Source organism: Manacus candei, unplaced genomic scaffold (assembly GCF_025592945.1).
Source record: "Manacus candei isolate 608988 ecotype Guabito, Panama unplaced genomic scaffold, ASM2559294v1 h1tg000017l, whole genome shotgun sequence".
Taxonomy (NCBI): Eukaryota; Metazoa; Chordata; class Aves; order Passeriformes; family Pipridae; genus Manacus; species Manacus candei.
In genome coordinates this window covers 9,179,466-9,201,770 of record NW_026138065.1, presented here as the reverse complement: position 1 = coordinate 9,201,770, position 22,305 = coordinate 9,179,466, and the positions used below count along the sequence as shown (strand labels likewise).

Sequence of the window (22,305 nt, the reverse complement as noted above, 5' to 3'; positions counted from 1 at the left end):
AATGACCATTGTAAAATAATGGCTGTTTCAAACATATGATACATGCACCACTAAACAAGATCAAATATTGCTGAATAAATATTAATTAATAAAATTGCACCAACTTGTAATTTTTTATGCTCAGAAATTATCTGAGCATGTAATGCTTAAAGAGTACTTTTCCCCTTACCATTGTCAAATATCAAGTTTCTTCACAACTCACCCTATATAGCATATATACTATATATATGCTATATATAAAATAGAGCAGTCCTGAAATATAGTCACTTGCATAACAAATTGAAGTTTTTTAAACGTTTTCTAAACATTTAGATTGGGAAGCAAAGAATGAGAATAAATATATTCCTACACTGACTTAAAATTTCTAAAGGTTGTACACTTGTGTTAAAAATTAATCTGCAATTGATTCTGAAAGTGAACCTCATAATCTAAACAGCTTGCTTTCACTTACAGTGCTGCAACAAGCAGTTGCTATGGTTAACAAGACTTTCACTTCTAGAAGGACTCTAGTGTTTGCTACTGGCAAAAGACTACATGAAAAACATATATTTAGGAAGTCTTGCTAAAATTATAATTCCCTGAATCATAGGGAAAAGTCTTTTAGAAATTGAAGAAGCATGACAACTTACAAATGACAGTTTCCCACTTCACCTAAACTTCCAGCTCCTTCTTACTGAATGAACCTCAAGAAAATTATTTCTCTTAGATCCTGACAACATAAAATTAACCAAATGCCCAGCATTTTCCAGAGATAGATAAAACCCTCCTCTCCAGGTGCAAGAGAAGGTTTCACGTACCATTGACACATTCAAAGACATCACAGCACTTGCCAGGTGTTCCATCTCCACGTGAGACTATCTGGGGAACGGAGCCTGCCTCACACATGGGGAAACCACATAAACCAGTGAGACACTCGCATCTGAAACCAAAGAACAGCAAGGAAAACCCCATAAATAAATGAAGCCACATACAGGATGAAAGAAAAAGCAAGAGAAAAACGGGAAGTTAGAGCACAAGTTCCAGCTTTGGTGTATTCATGTCTTAGAATCGCGTTTTATTAACTCAACAACCAAGACAGCTTATGAACCCGAAAGATTTTTTTGTAACCATCCAAACTCTGTTTGCTGGTCAAGGAAACAAGAAGATGGTACTGTGCAATACCAATGCTGTTCTAGAGCTATATGTAAAAATGTAGAAAATTGTAGTTCAGATTACTTGAAAATAACTGTGTTCTCCAGAGTTGCAAAATTAGGCTTCTCATCCAATTCTATCTGAAAAATCAAAATTGGTGAAACACTAACAGCAGTAATTGCATCTATTCATCAGAATAGTGTGCTCTCATTAGGAAACTATATTATATCCAGTGTTATGTTGGAAAAAAATTAAAAGAAATCCAGAGCCATTAAATCTAAGCCAAATAAAAATAACTGCAAGCTCTCTTTTGGGGTTGATGGTGCTGCAGTTTGTGGAAGGGGCAACCAATTACAAATGATGCCAAATAATGTAGGAGGCTAGGTATATTGCATACTGTGGTTAGTTTTGAACCATTCTAAAAAGAGTATTTTCTCCATGTAAGTAGTATTTATTTGCTTATTTAAGAAAACAGCCTAAAGAACTGGAAGATATAAAATGTAGATAAACAGTAGTCACATTTGTTTCCAGATTCTTTGCTTTACGATTAACATAACCATTTCAAAGTCAGACGCTTAAGACTTTTGATATGTTTACATTTAACAGAGTTCTTGCCCTGAACAATGGGCACACTATAGGGAAAGTAGCAATGATTCTATAATGTTGTGCAAGACAAAATGAACAAAAAGAGATATGCAAATATCATAGCTGAGAAACTTCATGGAATAGCACTTAAATTTTTCAATTGCAAATCAATTTTTTTTGTAACCCCCCCCCCCGATTGATTTAGCCTATTACAAATACACATATATGTCAAATGGAAACAAAGAACTCAACAGAAGATCCTGTAATTATGAGTTAAAGAAATAAGAACTCTATTTGCTAATAACTATTTCAAATATTTTAAGTATCCCCCATTAAACCACTTCTCAGTAAGAAGCATTATCAGCCTTTAATGCATTTGCTTATTCTTTATGCTCAAAAACCAAGAAGCTTGGGTCTCCTCTGCCATGCATGTTTCCTTAATTGCCCAGCAGCTACTTCATCTCAGATCAGCATTCAATGAATGAGGAAAAGCCACCTCTCAACAGACAGGATTTTAATGTATCTCCCTTTAACTTCATCTGTGTTAGACAAAATTGTTATATTCTCCACTGTAAGGTATTACTCAGAAGGAAGTTTGCAAGAAATACAAGTAAAATCAAGGAATCTCACAGAACTTTTCTTAAACTGTTTGGAACTGAATTCTAAATTATTGTATTACAGAAGCATGTTACTATAAAGACATAAATAAGTCCTTGAAAAAAACAGTCTTAATTGTATCACATTTCACAAATAATGCTAAATATGTCAAGATAAAGTGAAGCAATTTAATTCTATGTGCACATACATACTACAGTACAGTAACAGAAACCAAAGTTTTAATTATCGTATCTCTGCTTTTGACATTTTCCTCTCAACTTTTCTGTAAATACAAAGAAAGAGGAAATCTAATTATTTTCTTTGCTGTATGCCGTTTGTCTTCAGAGATGTAGAAGGAAAAAAAGGCATTATGGCTTCTACTACATGTGATCAAAAAATCCAAAGGATTTCTGACAGCAGCTTCCCTTTAAGATGACTACTATCTCTCACCTTTGCTGTTCCAATAGTGCAGGAATTTGGGGGGTGGGGAAGTGGGGGAGCGGAAGGAAAAAGATGACCTCTATTAATCAACAAAAAAGAACAATTATTACTGTCAGGTTCATGGAATTTGTACCTTAACCCATCTAGACACTGATTCGAAAGATGGTTTTCCCTTCAGAGAAGAATGAGGTACAGAAATAAGTGCCTACACATTAGTAATGAAGAAAGAAAAAAAATAATTTTTCAAAACATATATAACATCAAAAAAAAGTACAGACACAATCTGAAAGCAGTATTAAAAGCCTAAATAAAAATACTAAGTTTCACTTCAATCACCCTATTTTCAACAACCAGATAACCTCTGGGAAAATAGGTAGATCAAATTTCCTGAAAATTCACATAGAAAATGGCACATGTGATGAAAATATAGTTGTGGACGTTGATTTTCCAAGTCTTATGAGCTGAAGAACTCTTAGTTCTATTGCCTTCAAAATAGGCTTTCTCAGACATGTCTGTATCTTCCTTATTCTTTGTCTCATATTCATTGTTCACTGATAAGAGTTCCAAGATAACATTACATGGCTAGATTAATAACTTGTACCTTTCCCCTCTCATTTTTTTCCCAGACAATGGTTTTAAAAAAAAAACATAACCCCAAGACACACAACTGAACAACAAGAAAATATGAATCACCATGTTAAATAAAGATAGGACAATCTTCCATAAAAAAAGGGCTGAAAGACATATTTAGAGGACTGGTGGGAGCCAGTGTTCCCTTCTGCAGCAAAGACTCCCTCCTCTTCAGAGGAATGAAATTTTCACATACTCAGCATAAGCAAACACAACCTCTTGATCCAAAATTTTATATAGTGACTTCCCATTTGGTTAAAAAATAATCCATGCATAAGAGAACGTCAAAGTAGCATATAATCTCAGATGGACTTTTAAATAGTCTGCATTCTTTTCAGCCAGCTCTGCTAGGAAAACCTTTGACCATTGTCCAAGCTATTAGCATGGAAAACATTGTTTTGGAGACAGAAGTCCATCAGAAAGAAACCCAAGGAATTCTGGTAGCTGAGAATGGCTGTCACACTGCCAAAACAATGTCTGGAAATTTGGAATACGTGATCCCATTTTCAGTAAGAGAGCAAGATGGGTTTTATAGAACTAGATTTTTCTGAAGTGATTTTGGGGACAGAGAGACAGATGGAAGATAAGTTGCAGTCCAGCTCTGTGCTCTGTCACAGACAGCTATCCATCTGTATCTTACCCTTGGTAATGAAACGTTAGGTTTGAAGAAGTTTAGCAGGTCAGTTTGAGTTAAGCTTGTTGACAGTGGCCATGGTCAATCTCAGATTAATTTCTATAAAATTTAGCTGTTCAAATAGCTGTTCAGTAAGGCGCAATGTTGCTTCTAAGCTGTTCCCTCTGTAACTGCAACTTGCCTAAGGAAAACAGACACAGAAGTTGCTACAAGGAAACCTTCCCAGAGAGAAGATTGCTTCGTATGTCAAACTTCTCCCTTTACGCAGCTTGCAGTGACACCACTGCAACATCAAATGGCATGGTGCCATCTAAAAGTTCCAAGATAAAAGGGAGGGCAGTACTTGAGGTACTGAGAAGTTGGCACTTAATGTCTGCCCGTCACGCACCTTATTAACAAAGGCTCTAAGGAAGTGTGCCTCTTGGGATGTTATTACTGTAACAGGACTCAAGCCAAGAAGAACATGTTCTTTTAACAAGGAAGACTAGTCCTGTACGAGAGTACAATGTTACCAATAAGAGTGCCCAGAAACTAAAAACAGAATAATCAAACAATTATGCAAGAGACTTCATGGATTGCAGCCTGAAAAGGTGGTGACATGGTCTGGAAGGAACTGAGAATCCCAAAAAAGGAGTTCATCGCACTGAAATTTTTAAAATACACAAACAACCTGACTGGTAAAAGGAATTGTCTCTAGTTCTTCAGGTCAAACAAACAAACAAAACCAAAACAAAAAACCCACAAAACCAAAAACCCACCCAACAACAATAATCCTAGAAATTTCAATAACTGAGCAAGGCAAATTTCAACATACAAAGAGCCAGAAATGAGACTGTGTTCATTAATGAATGCTTTACAGATTGAGGAAGGTGACTCCTTCAGTAATATAAATGGTCTGACTTTTAAATTGTTTTTATGTTTTTCAGAAGATAAATAATTTCGTTACTTGTTTAATATATGTTTGAGGGGTGTCGGTGGTGGAGTTGTTTTGGTTTAGTTTTCTTTGTTTTTTTTTTTTTTCTTTTTTAGTATAATCACATTGATTTATTTTTTTTTATAGTCCCAAAGTGCAAAAAGGAAAAGGAAGAAGATGGAAAAAAAATCAAATTGAATACTTGTAAATGACAACTTTTACTTCAAATCCAATTATCTTGGTTCATTTACTTCTGTTATTAAACAGATTTAAAGAGAGAAGGGCTTGGTTAGTCTCAGAAAAGCTGTTTTGATGGTAGGATCAAAAGAGTTCTCCAGGCACAGGGCATAATGACTATGAAAATAAGAACAGACACCCTGGAAAAAAAGATTTAGTACCAGTGAATGGGAAGGTTGGGGTAGGGGTGTATTGACAAGAGAGGTATTTATTTTGAGGATCAAAACAAAATTAAAGTCTAAAGCACTGAGACTAGAGAAAAGCATTCCTGAAACATATATCACATTCATGTGGAGATTTTATCAGTCCTTTTTTTCCCCCCTTTGCAGCAATCTAATATAATTTATATTAACGTTATTAGCACTTATGTTACTGAAATGTAGTAAACTCACACAGATCTGTTAATATAAGCACTTTAGGATACTGTGAAATAAGGAACTTTCAGAAGAGAACTGCCAGCATTATCCAAGCTCAGTAGTGGCAAAGAAAAGAGGTTAACTACAAGACCCTCCCTATCATCAAGCACAGGGTATAAGTGATGATGATACAGTAAAATGAAATACTAACACAGCAGTCTCGTGAAATCATTGAAGGCTTATTTCCAAGTTGCTCACACCTGAAGGCACAATGGAAGTTAAGTAAACTAGATGATGAACTTTACATACAGCTGGTCAAGCTACAACTTAAGGAATCAAATGAACACTAGCCTTGGAAAACAAACTCTAGAATTTTCCTAAATCTCAAGCATACAGACTGGAGAGGTTTTACTCACAAGTTCAGGATCACTATTTCATGCATTTGCATGATAAAAATATGATTGAGCACGTCAATAATGAAAATATTCATCTTTCACGGAAATCTTTCAGATCAATAATAAACACGTAGAAAGAGACGGCAGAAAAACTGAAAGTTGCATGTAACACTTATTATCAGATCATTTCAAAATGCTCAAAAGTTGTTCCCACTGCTACACAGAACAACTCATATGGAAGTTCTCCCTATTTTAATTCTCCAAGGGATTTACTTATTGAGCAATCAAAGCTAGTGTGCTCCCAAGTAGGAATTTTTTTCTAAAATTCTGGATATTAGGAAATAGCAAACAGATATCAAGTGAAGTAAGATGTTGAAAAAATCAGCACTTAGGTTGAGTAAATTACTGTTGTTCCAAGGTTTATCAGAATCTAAAGAGTTATTTGACTAAATGACTTGATTTCATCATTTGACTAATATTAAATCAACTCATCTGTTTCCCTGAGGGATGAGATAGCAAAAGGGGATAGCTACAAAGGAATCATGCTATGGAACCTGTAGGCATACAGCCGCCAATTGCACTGACTTTTCAGGTGCAGTGATTTTTTTCAAGCACACTGATATATATAGAGACCCTTTTGAATTCACCAGCATAGGAAATAAAGTAAAATATAAACCAGTCCAACCTGCATTTTTCTCATGTTTTCCCATATCAGCTGGTGTTTCCCTCTGTTGAAGATCCCTGTGGTTTTTACCACTATGTACCTCAGTTACTCTTTTCTTTGGTTTATCAGTCTTACCTTTCATAATATAAAAAACATTTCAAAACTAAAAATAAGGTATTAATTGTTACACAAATGTCTGTTTTCTGATACCATGAAAAGCTACTTCTTTTCTTATTTCAATAATTTTTAATAAGGAATTATAAATATCTGATCCTCTTACAAATAAAACACATTTCCTAAGGACATCAGGTCAAATATCACTTACAGATAATAGTTTTATAAGTAATTCATTAACTTCAATTTTTCTGTAATTCCAAAATGAATTTTGGAATATTGGAATATCTCCCTGAAACAAAGTCATCAGGGATAGCTTTGCCATAAGCAAACAAAAAACCCCTGAAAAACAACAAAAAAAATCCCACCAACTCCCCCAAACACATTATTATTTAATTTATTTGCTGTTTAATTTCATGTCCACTCTCTCCTCTTCGAAAGAAAAAAACCCCAACCCTAATAATTACTTCATGTTTTGTTTTTCCATGCCATTCATGCTATTAAACACTTCCCTTGTATCCCTGAAGGCAATTCTGTATTAGGTTAGGGAAGATAATCATAGAATAGTTTGGTTTGGAAAGGAAACTTAAAGGTCATCTAGTTGAACCCCACCTCTGGCAATGAGCACGGACATCTTCAACTAGGTCAGGTTTCTCAGAGTCCCATTCAACCTGATCTTGAGTAAAAATGAAGCCAGAATTTTGCTCCAAAATCGAAGTGTTTTTGAGACCTAACAGCTCCATTCAATTAATGAGACTTTTCCATGTAGTGGGAACCATGCACGCAAGAACTGTAATGTTTTTGTAGAAACAAGACTGAAATTCACCAACGACATTTCAAAGAAGTAGTGAGAAACTAGTTTTTATTTTAAAACGGTCCACAACTTTCAGTTCCACTTTTTTACTTATTCAAGAATTTGAAAAGGAAAAAAGAAAAAGCAACTTGTGGCTTCTGAGTTCTGACATGATGTTTACTGATATTTTCCAGAGGAAATACAACTTCAAACTCTTTTGTTATAACCTCAATTATGCTGAGATTATCATCTGCTCTGAGTACCACTGGAAACTGCTTTGAAATTCTCACACCTACTTCCCTTCTAAAATGCAAACATCCAAATTATAATTCTACTGCTTTTTTTATGCATATGGGTTTCCCTAGGCGTCTGTGCACTTGTCAGTCTGAAGACAACAGTCAAAGACCTTATTGACCTCTGTGATACAAACAGAAATTTGCCTATTCTAGTCAGAAATTATTCTCAACTAAATCACCTATTCAATTTCCAAACAAGTTGTTAGCTAAGTAAGTAGAAGAAATGAAACAAAATACAGTGGGAAGTTTCAGGGGAAAAAGGAAAAACAATACTCAGTGTGATCAAAGTATACATTAATTATTAGACTGACAAGTGAAAACAAAAATTGTAACAGAAAGATATACATCTACCAGCTTATTATAAACTGAGAGAGTTCAAACACTAGCTTGCTTATGAAGAATGGAAACAAAATCAAATTCTATAGACACTATAATCTCATTCTAATTCCAAGCATAAAATGCCGCCTACAAGTAGAAACAATTAAGAGTCACTTTAATTCATCTGGCTTAAAATTTCTTTTTAGAAGTTTCACAGTGGAGGAGTAAAATATACCATTTACGCAGCACAGGGTTATATTGAAGAACTACATATAATTTTCCATAAAAACCTCATACATAAAAAAAATTATTTGCATAGCTATCATCAATACTTCCTCCCCCTGCAGAAATACTTTTGGTTTGTTTTGCTCTTGGGAAACGTGCTTCTTCCTTTAGGTAGTATTGTTTTTAAGGTTGTCCAATTCAGTACTTCCTAGGAGTTGCCGTAAGACCATGGATGTGTATTTTCAACAGATCATACAGGCACAAAAAGCTGATCTTATAAAAGATGCAAGCAGGGACCTCTGTACTTGCAATGTCTTTCAACTTCTTTTGCAAAAGATTTACATGTTATTTCTTCTGCAAACGTTCTCATGTTTTCCTCTCCTTGTCTGAGGTCTCTGATACTCAGAAATCAGTCATCAGGCTCCAGAAATGTCATATGTTTCAAGAGCTTCTGTTCAAGTTTTATTGAGATGGCTTTAAAAAAACAACCAACCAACCAACCAACTTATCATCTTTTCCTCATTTGTGGACTTCAGAAAAATATGGTTGCTAGCCAAAACAACCCACATTGTGAGGCTCAATGCCAAGGCAGCAATAACCATCACACTGAGAACATCTAGGAATTCCTGAGGCAGTCACAATAAAGAAGAAAGGGAATGCCTGAACTCTGAATTCTGGGATTCATTACCTCTCTTGGAAGACACCATGTAGAAGACAGACATGAGACATGGGTTCCCCTTTAAAGGTTACAATCATGCCCTCTTATCCTTGCTCTTTGTCAATATTCAGTACAGTGTAGTCTGTAAACAGGACTGAATATCACTTTCTCAGCAGACCTGAATGGAGCAAAATTATTTTCCTGAGAAAAATATTTGCCATTTCCCAACTTTTGAGGATTTTAAAGATTAAAATAAAAATGTCTAAACACCTATTTCCAGATAATATGAAACTTCACAAAATTGCAGTGCTCTATTCAACTGTCAAAACAAGCAAAAGCCTACTGCAAGCCTGAACTTGACATGGGATGGGTTTGGTTGGCATCAATGTAGAGCTTTCCTTCAACATAAACCTATCTCTTCACTAAGGAACAGCCTCCAATTCAACACAAAGTGTAACACCCCGATGGTCAGACATACTTGAGATGGCAGTGATCTGCTAGAGTTAAAGTACAGGATGAACAACTTGAGCAAAATCAGCCACAATGGCTAGACACCAGAGTTTCTAAGAAGCATAGCAAAGCTTCTGCAGAACCCTCAACATACTTTTGTTAGACCTTTTGTACAGCTGCCCAAGTTACTCGGAAGTCAATCCCTGAATAGAAATTTCAGGAAGATACAGGTGTTTGGATTCTTACTTGGTCTTACCAGTTCCAGCTGAACCTTCCTTTAACAAAAACTGGGATCCACAACCACTTTCTCTGGGATACCAATTCTTGAAGATGAGATGGGTGGAGGAGAAGGATCTAAAATTCTAGAACAAATACAAGGGAGACCTCTGTATCAGAGAAAGTTGCTTAAGAGAGGTGATTGGTACAGCGGAAAATGAGGAAAAATTTACACCTCCTGGAAAATCATGACTGCCCTCTAAAGAAGGTTGGGGAAATCAAAGTGGTGAATTCTGTACGGAACATGTAAACAATTTATCATAAAATTAAGACAGAAAGACCTAAGAAAACAATACAGACAAAAATGCAAGAATCACAAGGAATGATGTAGAAAAGATATGGAACAGTCAAACAGCTAAGAAGAGTGAACAGAAAGGGTGTACACAACCCTTCCTACTAAACAGTATAGATGTAAAGTTAATCAGGGATTCAGAGGCCACCTCTACAGATGCTGTCAAAAGAAAAACATTATCCAACTAGCTGTGTATGAGTGCTGTCAAATATAATGCAAATATGGTTGGTAATAGCTTACTAACTTACAACTACAGACTTGCTGTCATAAAATGAGAAGAAAGGAACTGTGCCAGTTTACATGTAGCTGCTACTAGATTCTCTAGACACTGCTGCAACATGAAATACAGAACATTGGCTGCTAGGTCTAACGCTGTGATAGGTTGTGGACACAATATATGAAACAACGATAACAGGTCCAAGTGTCATAAAAGGGGATAAAGTACATTAAAAGCAATTGCTTACTGGAAAAAGTAATCTAGAGGGATAACAAAATTATAGAATGGCTTGGGTTGGAAGGGACCTGAAAGATCATCCAATTCTAACCCCTCTGCTATGGGTAGGGACACCTTCCACTAGAACAGGTTGCCCAAAGCCCCACCCAACCTGGCCTTGAACACTTCCAGGGATGGGCATCCACACCTTCCCTGGGAAACTTGTTCCAGTGTCTCACCACCCTCATGGTGAAAAATTTCTTCCTAACATCTAATCTAAATACACCCTCTTTCAGTTTAAAGCCATTATCCCTCGACCTCTCACTACACTAATCATAAACAAATTTCAGTGACCTCTAAAAGAGGTGTGGTTTTTGCAACCCCTACTAACCCTTAAATGTCTTTCAGAACTGCTAAATAAAGCACACTCATGCTACAAATATTTTAACACAGGACAGATGAAAAAGAGTGTTTTCTTAATAGAAGATTCTCAAAGTGGAGCATGACTTTGTAGATTTATTCTTTTTCGTACTATTTCATATGTTGAAAGGTAATTAAATATGATAATAAAATCTATCTTTTTACTGTTCTAACTTATATTCAACTTCTGTCCAAATAAAGTTTAAATTAAACCTTTCAACTAAATCAAATCTTTTTCATGAGCTGTATAAAAATGCAAGTATTTAAGAATTGGGGGTGGGGCAGAGGGAAGAAGTGGGCTGTTTTCTAATAAAGCTTTAATGTTCGGGGAAAAAACAAAATGCACATATAAATTGCCTCTTGGACCCCCCAGTGGGACTGAGTAGGTGATTACAATGTTAAATAGTATTTTATTATATCATCCAGAGAACTAACACTTGGACTTGCTGGTCAAGTATGTTTCACTTCACCATACTGCAGACCAAATTGTGGCACTGCCATTCACAGCAGCCCCATATTGAGACATTTCGCCATGTACAAGGGAAAAACAACAGGGAAAAGACTATTCAAACAAGGAAAAAAAGTTCTATGACTAATTCTTTTAAGAAATTTTTTTCAGAGGTTTTCTTCTAAACCATACAACTATAATCCTACTCCTTCATGCTACTTGAGCCAATTGAGAGGCTTGCATTTGTAATGATATCCAGCTATCTGTAACTAAGTGATAGTGAAATGGCCCAATTCAAAGTCTTCATCCGTTCATCCATCAAGCGCAAGCCTTTTGGGCTGCAGTCTTGCAAGATGTGCTCTTAATCACTTTTCTGACAAATGAAACAGTCATCATGACCTGTATTGCTTTTTGCTTTCGATTTATTAAGCAGTTCACTGCTCTTTAAGTTTCTGTCTCTCTGTAACTTGTTATCTGCTTCAGTTATGCTTCATTTACAATTGCTTTTTCTCCTCCTCATTCCACCACATCATTCTTGAAACTGCTTTTTTTTTTTTTTTTTTTTTTAAAGCTAAGACTCAGGTAGAAAATAAACTACTGGAATTTTTGATAGATAAACATATATCAATTCAATTTCTGAACTTTTTCTAATCTATAACATATTCAGGCTTATGGTGTGAGCTTTCTAAAAAAGTATCTAAAGCAAACTTATTATTGGAATTTATTGAACATACTCCTGGATGTATCTGTCCCCTCAGAAGGATATTACTATATCCTATATTATCAGCAAGATATTGAAGCCATCATGAGCATGCTGCAAGAGTTCATCTCAGGAGGTAAAGGAGAATGACACTGATTCATTGAGACTGATTCACTTCCAAATTTTGAGAAGAGGCATGGGAAATGTTCTTCAATGTTAAGTAGTTTGGGGAAGGGGATACATTTCCATTTTATAAAGTAAACATCATGAGACAATATTAATTAAAAAGTCATAGTTGTTTTTTGTTTCTTTGCTTTTTAAAGTTAGAATCCAAGAAAAAAAAAAAAGGACTAGCGGCTATGGAAGACCGAAATTGAAAAGGAAGGCACTCTGACAGTCAAATTTTTAAGGCAAGCTTAGTATCTTCAAAAGAAATAATGAGATTCCATAAACTGCTTCTGTCAAAGCAACATCGGGTGCTTCTAGCTATAATTACATCCTTTAATCCTTAATTCAATCCTCTATCAGTTTTCCCACTATTTTTCTTAGAACTGATACCAAGACAATCAGACTTAATTACTTAGCTTTTGTTCTTTTTAATATTGGCATGGTACTAACATCTTTCTATTCTCTATCGAGTTTTCTTGGATCATATGGTTTTATTAAAAGACTGACCAAGAATAGTTGGGGGGAAGGATGTGTGTGTGTGAAATATCTCGAACAGAGCACTGAATGAATCTTGAAATTACCAAATCTGTAACAGACAACAGCACAGAAGCAGGAATATAAAACTATAGCAAGAAGCAGAGACCTGGAAAAGACTAGTGAGACTAAACTTTCAAATTATTCTGAGAACAGTCACAAAGAAAAAAAGGTAATGCAAAAATATTTGGTGCAATCATGCTGTTTACTTTGCTGTATAAAATCCTATGAAGTACAAAACTATGTGAGCAATAAAGATAGAAGCCAGTGACAATCGCTGAAATAAGCTCCTGTTGTTAGTGTACATTTTTCACACATAAAATTAAACAGATTTTGATAGAGATTTGCACACTTACAAAAAAATTTTCAAGGGAATCTGAAAATTTGAAGAACCTTCACTCACAACAGAAAAACTGGGAACATCTGAACATAATAGATTCTGTACACTTTATATTGATCATCTCTTCATTTAAGTTTGTAATAGAAGATGACAAACTTCCATTAACAAAACTGTAATAACATGGTTTTTGTAGGAGCTCTAATACATTTTTTTCTTCAACAAGCTCCCTGGAGAAGGGAGCATCTTTACCAAGAACAGAGACAGACTTTTCTAAGTTTTACTAACATAATAGTTTTCCTGACATAATTTTCCTGTTTTCCTAACATTTAGCTTTCCTAACATAATAGCTGGAAATGTAAGGTGTCTCATAACAGTCTGATGAAAGCTGAAGCAACCGGTATTTTGATGTCGATGCCAAATCAGTAGGCTGTTCTGTTTTAACCACTGCATTAGAAATCAGTGTGACACCAAATGTAACCTCTGAATGCAATAGCAAGAATTTATGGCGTCAGATGCCTACTGTTCCCACTTTCCCCCTGGCATTGCTACCAGAGATTTCATTATTATGAATATGCATTCAAGAGCTCACTCAAAGGAAATGCCAATTTAACACCAGATTTAATAATCTTCATTTTTCTAGCATATGACATACAAGAAACAGGCCAAGAACAAGATGTGGGACAGAAGTCAGTCTGCTCCTACTGTATATGAAGTTATCAACTACTTCTTGACATGAGACCCTTCAAATATAAAGCTCCAATGTTTCCTCAAATCTGAGAAAACATTGAACCTGAACTCAAATGGTTTGATTTTCATGTTCCAACTAATTGCACTTTGTTTCCCTTTCTGCTCTTTCTTTTCATACATACGCTTCTCTTCCCTCTAAACCTTCTCACAAGCTTTCTTTTCTGATTATCCCTATGTCTACATTCCTTCATTCCCCCTTCAAGTAATAACATTACCTACAGCACATGAATGATGACTACAGCACTGTCTTCCTTAAGAAGCACAGCAGTATATTAAAATCAAAATAACTAAATATATTTCTAGCAGGCACACAACATATAAATCCTTTATATGATCTTATTGCTGTCAGATTCAGTTTTTCTTCTTTTCTTCTCACCTACTCCATTAAAGAGTGTATTATTGCTTTGGCTGAATTAAGGCAATCCAAATAGCAACATGAAGCAACATAGACTGAGCCACAAAATTAAAAACTATTAAAGGAGTACAAGATACCTATAATTGTTTTTACCTGCCTGCAGAAACACCTGATTATGCTAATTGTGGTCTTTTTTTGCAGTTTTATACATCAAGGAGGGCAGAGGTATTAACACAAAAACCACTCTGATCATAAGATCAGGTCATAAGACTCCAGGAGCTAAGTACTCATCTTTCCCATCTCAGATCTCTTGTTAAACTCTGATCCCAGTAATGCAAAACAAATGATTTCCAAGAGGTTTCAGGAATTCACAATTACCTAGCAATTCACACACTGAAAGCCTGATTGTACAATTGGGGTCTTTGTGTGCAGGAGACAGGAATACTGGTTTCATCACTGAATTACCACACACATGGACAAGTACACTTCAGACATCAGTTACAGTTAACACCCAGCAAACCAACTGACTTTATTTTTAAACATTCACAAAGAAATAAAAAGATTCTTTCAAGAACATGTTTGCTCTAGGTGTTTTATTTAAGGTCAGTTCCCATGTGTGTGCTAGAAATAGAAAATATTTCCAACTGGTCATTTTTCTGAAGTAAATGAAGTTTTATTTTCTTGGTACTTTATGTTCCCTGATAGAAGTAACACTGAAGTTATCATTGACAAAAAATAAAGTGGATATTTTTCATTCCCTCCATGCAAGCACTAGAAAAATCAAACCACAAGTTATATTAGACTGTACAAAAATAGAACACAATTTTACTTTTGTGAAATAAAAATAATTTGCCCTATATACCACTTTTTAATTCAACAAGTTGAAACAACTTTCAAAGTAAAAATGCACCATTAATCTTTCTATCATATCAAGGTTTCTGAGTGCTAATTTAAACTATAAATTTATGAAATAATAATCTGAGATTCCTTCTTTTACTTCATAATCTATCTTTCTGAATACAGTCCTTAGTAGTATTCTATTCTAGTTGCCTTGAACATGCCGAGCTGTATTCACAACAATGCCAGTATGATGACTATGATACCTACAGCCTCCTGTGCAATCCCAACTAGCCAGGTCAGCTCTCAACTAATATGGCATCACTGCAATTCCTGGGAATTTTATGGAAAATATGTTAAAGAATAAAGGAAGGATACTGAGAATCCATACCATGATCTGGTCCAAAATTCAGAAAACAAGAAAATAGAAGAAAACAACTCTGAATTAAAGAACATTTGTAGTAATCATTGAGTAAGGATAGTACTATTTTTAAGTATCAGATCATAAAATTTGCCAAGTTTAGAAATATATTTTCAAATTTTAATAGCCAGGATTAGCGCATCATATGATATTTTTCCTCATCTCTTTTCATTCCCTTTTTTTTTTAAATAAATGTTTTTGAATCTCCATGCAATAAGAGACTCTCATATGTTACGGAAACAACAGTTTTAAAGAAGTCACCATATTAAACGTGCACCCAAGGAGTACCCAACAGAGAAGATCCATGATTACACAACCTTTGCCATCTTCTACTTTCTGAATTCTTAGTAAGTGTATCACTACTTTACACGATGGGCTGAGAATAGGGCAATATTCTACAGTGCAAAGACCTTCACATTAAGTAAACCAACTAATTATATCTACAAGAAATATTTTCTTTTTGGTGTAAAATATCTTCATTGGTGACACTTTTTGCTTGAATTTGTATTTATTTGGCATATTGCTGAATCAGGTTTTGGGAAACTTGTTGCAAAAACAAACTCAAATAGTGTTGCATAACTGTGGAACAAAACAAACTCTATAGTGTTTTATTTTTTAAATCGCAAAAAATTACACCTACTTGAACAACGGAAGTAAAATGGAAGCAAATACTTGAAATTTCTGTTTCCCTACAGTTCCAGATAGCCATCATCTTTCAGCTTTTTACAGTGGTCTTCCACATACCAAAAAATATGATTTTTTTCCTTTAACTAGATGGAAATATCTCTGGCATATCTTTTGTCATATTCATCATTTAATTTCTTACCATTAAGCACCTTCAAAAGTTTCTCAAAAGTATTTACTTTTGCAAAGTTAATTAAACTAACTGAAAGTCAATGTAGAGACATGAACTCCTCAAGGAATTTTAGCAAAAATCACCTTCATTCATTTGCACTAAGAAGATTTTTTTTTGGGCTTCAAAAAGATAGATTCCCGTACTTCCATCAGACTTATATATCTTTAACCTACTTCATATCTCTTTTATTCTGTATTAATGTTTACTGCCACAGAAGTGCGTGTTATTATCCTGTGCTTACAGCAGTACTTGAATTGTAGAGAACAAGTTAAAAATACTGAGCCATCAAGACACCAACCTTGTGGGCAGGGTGCAGCAGCCATCAGCCGTCAGCCTGACTTGGGTTTCATAGCTATCCAGGGGGCAAACAACTTGTTGAACAGGAGGACATTCAACTGTGCTGCAATCCACACTGAACACTATGGAGGAAGGGAAGAAGAAAATTTCTTTTACTTATGCCTTGGAAGCTTTTTGCAAATTACTTCCTCATAAGCAACCACTTATGCATCATCTGCATCAAATCATCTTTTAAGTCAGAAAAATTATCCAAGTAATGCATGCTTGCTAGGTAACATTACAGAAAGACTTCCTTTCTCTTTAAGATTCACTTTTTAAAATTCTTGACTCAGGAAGCAATTGAACTAATATTAGTTAATAAAAAATTCATAAAAATTAGGCAATCAAACAATCATTACACCTGTGAATAATATTAGTTACTAGAAATACACTAGGTTACTGAAAATATATACTTCCAACAGCTTTTAAAACAGTAAACAATTGTTGGGGTTTTTTTCCTAATTAAAGGTTGTTTAAATAGCAAAATACTTGGGTTATAAGAAGTTAAAAAAAAAAGAGAGATACACTATGGATTTATGTCTGCACATATAAAGTATGTACTTTAAAGACTATTCCATTAGGTTGTTTTGTTTGGGTTTTTATATATGGTGAAAATGAAATGCAAATTATCATATCTTTCTGCATTAATGAGATAAAGAATTCCACTTAACAAGAAAGACTGACCAACAGTTTTTAGAAAGCAACAAATGTTTAGAAATCCAGAAGAAAAAAAAAAAAAACAGGTTGAATATATATTTAATCCTTCTGAGTCACTCTCAGGAAGGCTGAAACACATCTTTATCTTATTTGGTCCCAAATCTTCCATGTTAACAAACAATATCAGCTCAGGTATTATCTATTTGCTATCCCTTATCATAATTATACTAAGCAAGTACAGAATAAAACATGGTTCCTGTTTTAAGATATGAGTTACCTTCTGATTGAGCAAGCAGGATGAATAGAATGTTATCAGACTGAAAATTATACAGTATGATATTCCTGATTAGTGATTAAACTTCACTTCAGTATTGACACTATCACAGCTGCCTACTGAAGTACTATAGCAGCTTGGCAATGCTACACCACACTTCCTGGAAGAGCTGATAACCTTCAAAGGCCCGTTTTCTCTCTTCTGGTCCTACATTTTTCCAGCTTGACGCTCAGCAGTACACAGCAATAATAACCAAATCAGTCATAATGAGGCACCTCAGTCTCAGAATTACATGTGTTCAGCACATCTCTATTGCAGTGGTTACAGTGTGATAGTAAATAGCTCATTAACACTGAAAAGCAGCCCAAAGAGTCTATTAAAAAAGTACAAACTTAAGAAAAACTACAAACAAACTCCAAATCAAGAGCTTTCAAATAGATTTTTTTATTATTATTATATTGTTAGATTAATCATAAAATGGCTGCGGTAATACAGGACCTTTTGGAGGTTCCCAAGGCATGCCATGTAGATCTGGCTGCCTCAGGCTGTGTCCAGGTGGCTTTTCAATATTCCATGGATGGAGACTCTGCTACCTCTCGGGGCAATCTATGCCAGTGCTCAGTCACCCTCACAACAAAAAAGTGCTTCCTGATGTTAAGAGGGAACCTCCTCTGTTTCAGTGTGTGCCCCTCACCTCTCTGGTCCTGTCACTGGGCACCACTGAAAAAAAACAAACTTGGCTCTGTCTTTACATCTCTTTCATACTTTCCTCCCAGAAGAGTGGTGAAGACAGATAAGAGATGCAAAATATTTGAAAGAGGAAAAAGGGTTCCTACTTTCTTTTAGGTTTAAACAGGTTTCTCAAAGTGGAAAAAGTATTGAGACAAACTCACAGATAATCTGAAAATATTGTAAGGTTTCAGAACAGTCTATAACTGAATTCTTCATTGCTTAAAAAGATATTTCCCAGATTAGCTGCACTACTCTCCTAAAAAAATAAGACTGCAAACATTTGCCACTGAACTACTAGTGTCTTTTCACAGCTTGCTTTGATTCCAATAATTATCACATGTACATTTCATGAACAGGTTTATTATAAGCTGTTATTATATATTTTATCATAAGCTAAAAAAAATTTGTCTATTCTAGAAGCTTTAAGCTTTAAATACATAGTTTGACAAATATGTGTCTTTGAGAACTCATAAACATGTTTCAACTTCCTACCAGTGAAGACACACCCAATCAACCTTTACTTAGAAGTCTTCAGGAATTTTCTCATGCACTCAATTTGTATACAGTATCATCGGAGAGTTACCAATTTTTCTACAAGAATGTAACATAAACTCTGCCATGGTTGCAGACCCTGACATATGTGCAATAATGTGCCACCTCCTTTATAGACTACAAAACCAAAGGTCTCTGATCGTGTACCTGCTAATACCTAGGTGAAAATAACTTTCTGGTAGAATATGTCAGCTTTTCAACTAATAGAGTGTACAGTTTAGGGGCAAGATCTAAATAACTACTTAGGCATCTAATGATCCAGTAGCAAGTCAGTAATTACATCTCTGATGCAACATGGTGGTTCAGTATAGGGTAAGACTTCAGAAGTTGCAGATTTCTGAGGGTTCAGTTCAAGGATACACAGTCTGCTTTCTACAGCAGCTAAAAAGCATCACATAACATCCTCTGCTTTCAGTTCAGATGCATTTCAAGTGGTTCCTCAAGAATAACGTGACACAACACAACTACATGTGATAATGGTAGTTACACTTTCTGCCCAGGGAGAAGTAGGAAGGAAGCATGAAAGTATTTCTCCATGACAAGGCATTACCCTTTTTACACTCCTTGACACTTCAGAATATATTACATACAACCATAACAGATGGCATTCCTGGACTTTGAATGCAGTTGTATCACTGCCTGAATCACTTCCTTAACTGCCCTATCCCAGGTATTTGCCAACATGGACCCCTACATGCGCTGGGTTTTTTTCCTTCCTCACCGTCAACTTAAAAACCCTTTCTCCAGCTCCATTGGACATGTATCTGTAATTCTTCCTCATTCATTTTCTCCAGTCCTTCCCCACTCTTATCTCAAGTTCTCTCAACATCAGCTTTAACAAAGCATCCAATAAAACAATGCATGTACTATTTCTAGGAGCAACAGAGATTACAGAATTCCTCTTCTCTCAGCTATGCATAAAAACTTGATTTTGCTGACCCTTGTCCTTAAGCACATGACTGTGAAAGTTCCAGACCTGATTTTCAATGTTGAAGCTGCACCAGGGTGGAGCACAAGTTACTTCCCTGTGCGTCATTACGCGCTACCTACTAAACTATTCTGCTGATCTCGGACTTTCCATCAAGCTCTGACTGCACAAAATTCTTCAAAGAAGTAAGCTGAACAATAACATTTTCTTTACAATTGCATTTAAAACAATATTTGGTAAGAGAAAAAAGAGGCCATGCTGGAGATGAGTAAATGAAAGCTCTGCCAGAAAGATTTCTGAAAGATTGACAAATGATTGGTTGTTCCAACATAGGTTATGTCTAGCATGGCAGACATTTCCCAATGTGGGGAATGTCCACAATGTCCCAATGCCCACATTTAGAAGAAACTAAAATATGACACTCCCTTTTACACCATATGCAACAACAAAAAAAGTTATAAATAAAGGTACAACAAACATCTGTTGGACAACTGCCAAAGTAAACTATTTAGCTTGCTTTATTCAGAAGTGACAGCTAGAGTTCCTATCACCACTTCAGCAAAATACATTTCAAATAGATTTTAATTCAATCTTTAAATAAACAAAAATGATTTAAAAAGCATCACTGTTCATAGTGGTTTAGCTTTTTAGCCAAAGGGGTACATATATTCCCAAAAATCTCCTTTCAGGTTATTTTTATTTTTACCATTAACACGTTATGCAGTTCCATTTGAGATTGCTCATTCAAACTATTTTTAAGAATTACTTTTTTTAAAAATACATTTTAAGAACTGTAACTCCCAGCTTAAACTAAATTCAGTGCACATTCACTAAATTCACCGCTCATGAATGGACAGTTATACACAGCTTGTAAGAATAAAGGAGGTTGCTTATGGCACCAGACCAGTTATTTCACCTCTGAGTTTTGTAACTGCAGTAAAACAATGAGCAGGACATACTTATTCTCAGCACATACCACACTGTGATGAGATGCTTGGTGGAGCAACAGGTAAGAACATTTAAGATATATTACTCTGGACAAGCATTTGTCCAAATTTGGGCAAATTTGGACAGTCCATAGACAAGTATGACTAAGCTACTAAGTTTCTTCACTGTTCATTTTCACTGAATACCAATGCCTTTAATTGTATCCCTAAAGTAAAAGTCGCAAAAAAAGAAGTGGATCTCAAAATAAAAAAAGTTATTTTTATTCTAGCATTTAGTGTTAAGGAAACACTATTTTCTTTCAGTAACTCAGTTGCCAATCACAGCACTTGAACATATGCAGATTTCAGCAGAAGGTTCCCAACTCAAATGCCACAGTAAACTAGAGAGCAGTGATATCTTATTTAAGGAACAAAAATAAACACAATTTATGCTTTAATTGTGCAAGCACTTTATCTTGGCATAAGGCAGCACTGCCGTCATAGGAAGCAGTCCTCCCAGCTTCTGGCAATTTGTTTGAGGCTGGTCAAGCAGATAGAGAAGAGTAGGAAAAGCATTCTGGTAGCAGTACTCACAGAACTAAAGTTTTTGGGTCTATGGCAAAAACTGGAAAACATTTTTCTCTGTTTGACACGCAAATTCCATCAGCTTGCTGACATATTCAGTAAAACTCGTGACATCAGCTCCACAAGAAACTCTGCATGAACACCTACCTCCCAGGCCTTATACTGTCCACTATCCCATTTTTTTTCCAGCAACATGGCATTTCAGTCATAATTCATATAGTTCAGTTCCCCTCCAACTCTTCTTTCCTACAATTCTTTAGGATACCAAGTCAAACTCTGAATACAAAAGGTCTATTCCAGGCCTCTCAATTTCTAACCCCCATTTGCAAAGCTCTACACTTCCCTTAAATCTCATTAGTTTCCTTCCCCAATCTCTTCAAAGCCTCTACTCTTCTATCCTCCTAATACGCATCTTCATTTTTCCATTCCCATGTGCCTTCACCTCCTAAAGTCCCTACAGCAAAAAATATGAACTGCTTCAGAAAACAATATACACACAGTTACATAAATTCACTAATGTGATAGAAAATCATATTCAATTTGAAGATTCTGTAGCAAGTTAAAACAGCCTTTAAGAAGTAACCTCCATGGGTAAGTCTGGAAGGACTTATTGCAAACTACAAGATGGGCATTCAAATAACAGCTGGGAGGACACGATTAGAGCTAACATCTACTTTGAGAAAGATAAATAATCCAGTGTCAGCAAGACAAAATTCAGTAAAGGCTTAATTAAGTATATATAGGAAGAATTAAAACGTAAAAATATAGTGGTTCAGAAGCAATCATGATACAGAAAGATCCTGACATCACAGCATTTCACTAACTAGAAATAACTCCAGTAAAACAATTAAATCTTATTTAGAATTTTGCATGAGAGACAGAAAACAATTATTCTACAGTATTTAGGGCTGATGAAGATGCTCCAAAAATACTAGTCTGCTTTTGGATACCACATTTTAAAGAAATGTGGATAAATGGAAAAAACCTACAGAAGGGAAACATAACAAGGCAGGAGTTCAAAGGAGCTATGTTATAAGAAATTACAGCTAAT

At 35.3% G+C, this 22,305-nt stretch overlaps 1 protein-coding gene across 2 annotated transcripts in view; it reads right to left on the bottom strand.

Annotated features, from left to right (window-relative positions):
* The window catches only part of CRIM1 (cysteine rich transmembrane BMP regulator 1), a 168,505-nt gene that overhangs the window by 62,811 nt on the left and 83,389 nt on the right, over positions 1-22,305 (bottom strand). For both annotated transcript variants that reach the window (XM_051783312.1, XM_051783313.1), the window contains exons 4-5: positions 16,563-16,683; positions 798-919 (exon numbers count right to left, since the gene is read on the bottom strand). In XM_051783312.1, the coding sequence (XP_051639272.1) occupies positions 798-919; positions 16,563-16,683 (243 nt within the window). The remainder of the gene's footprint in view (positions 1-797; positions 920-16,562; positions 16,684-22,305) is intronic.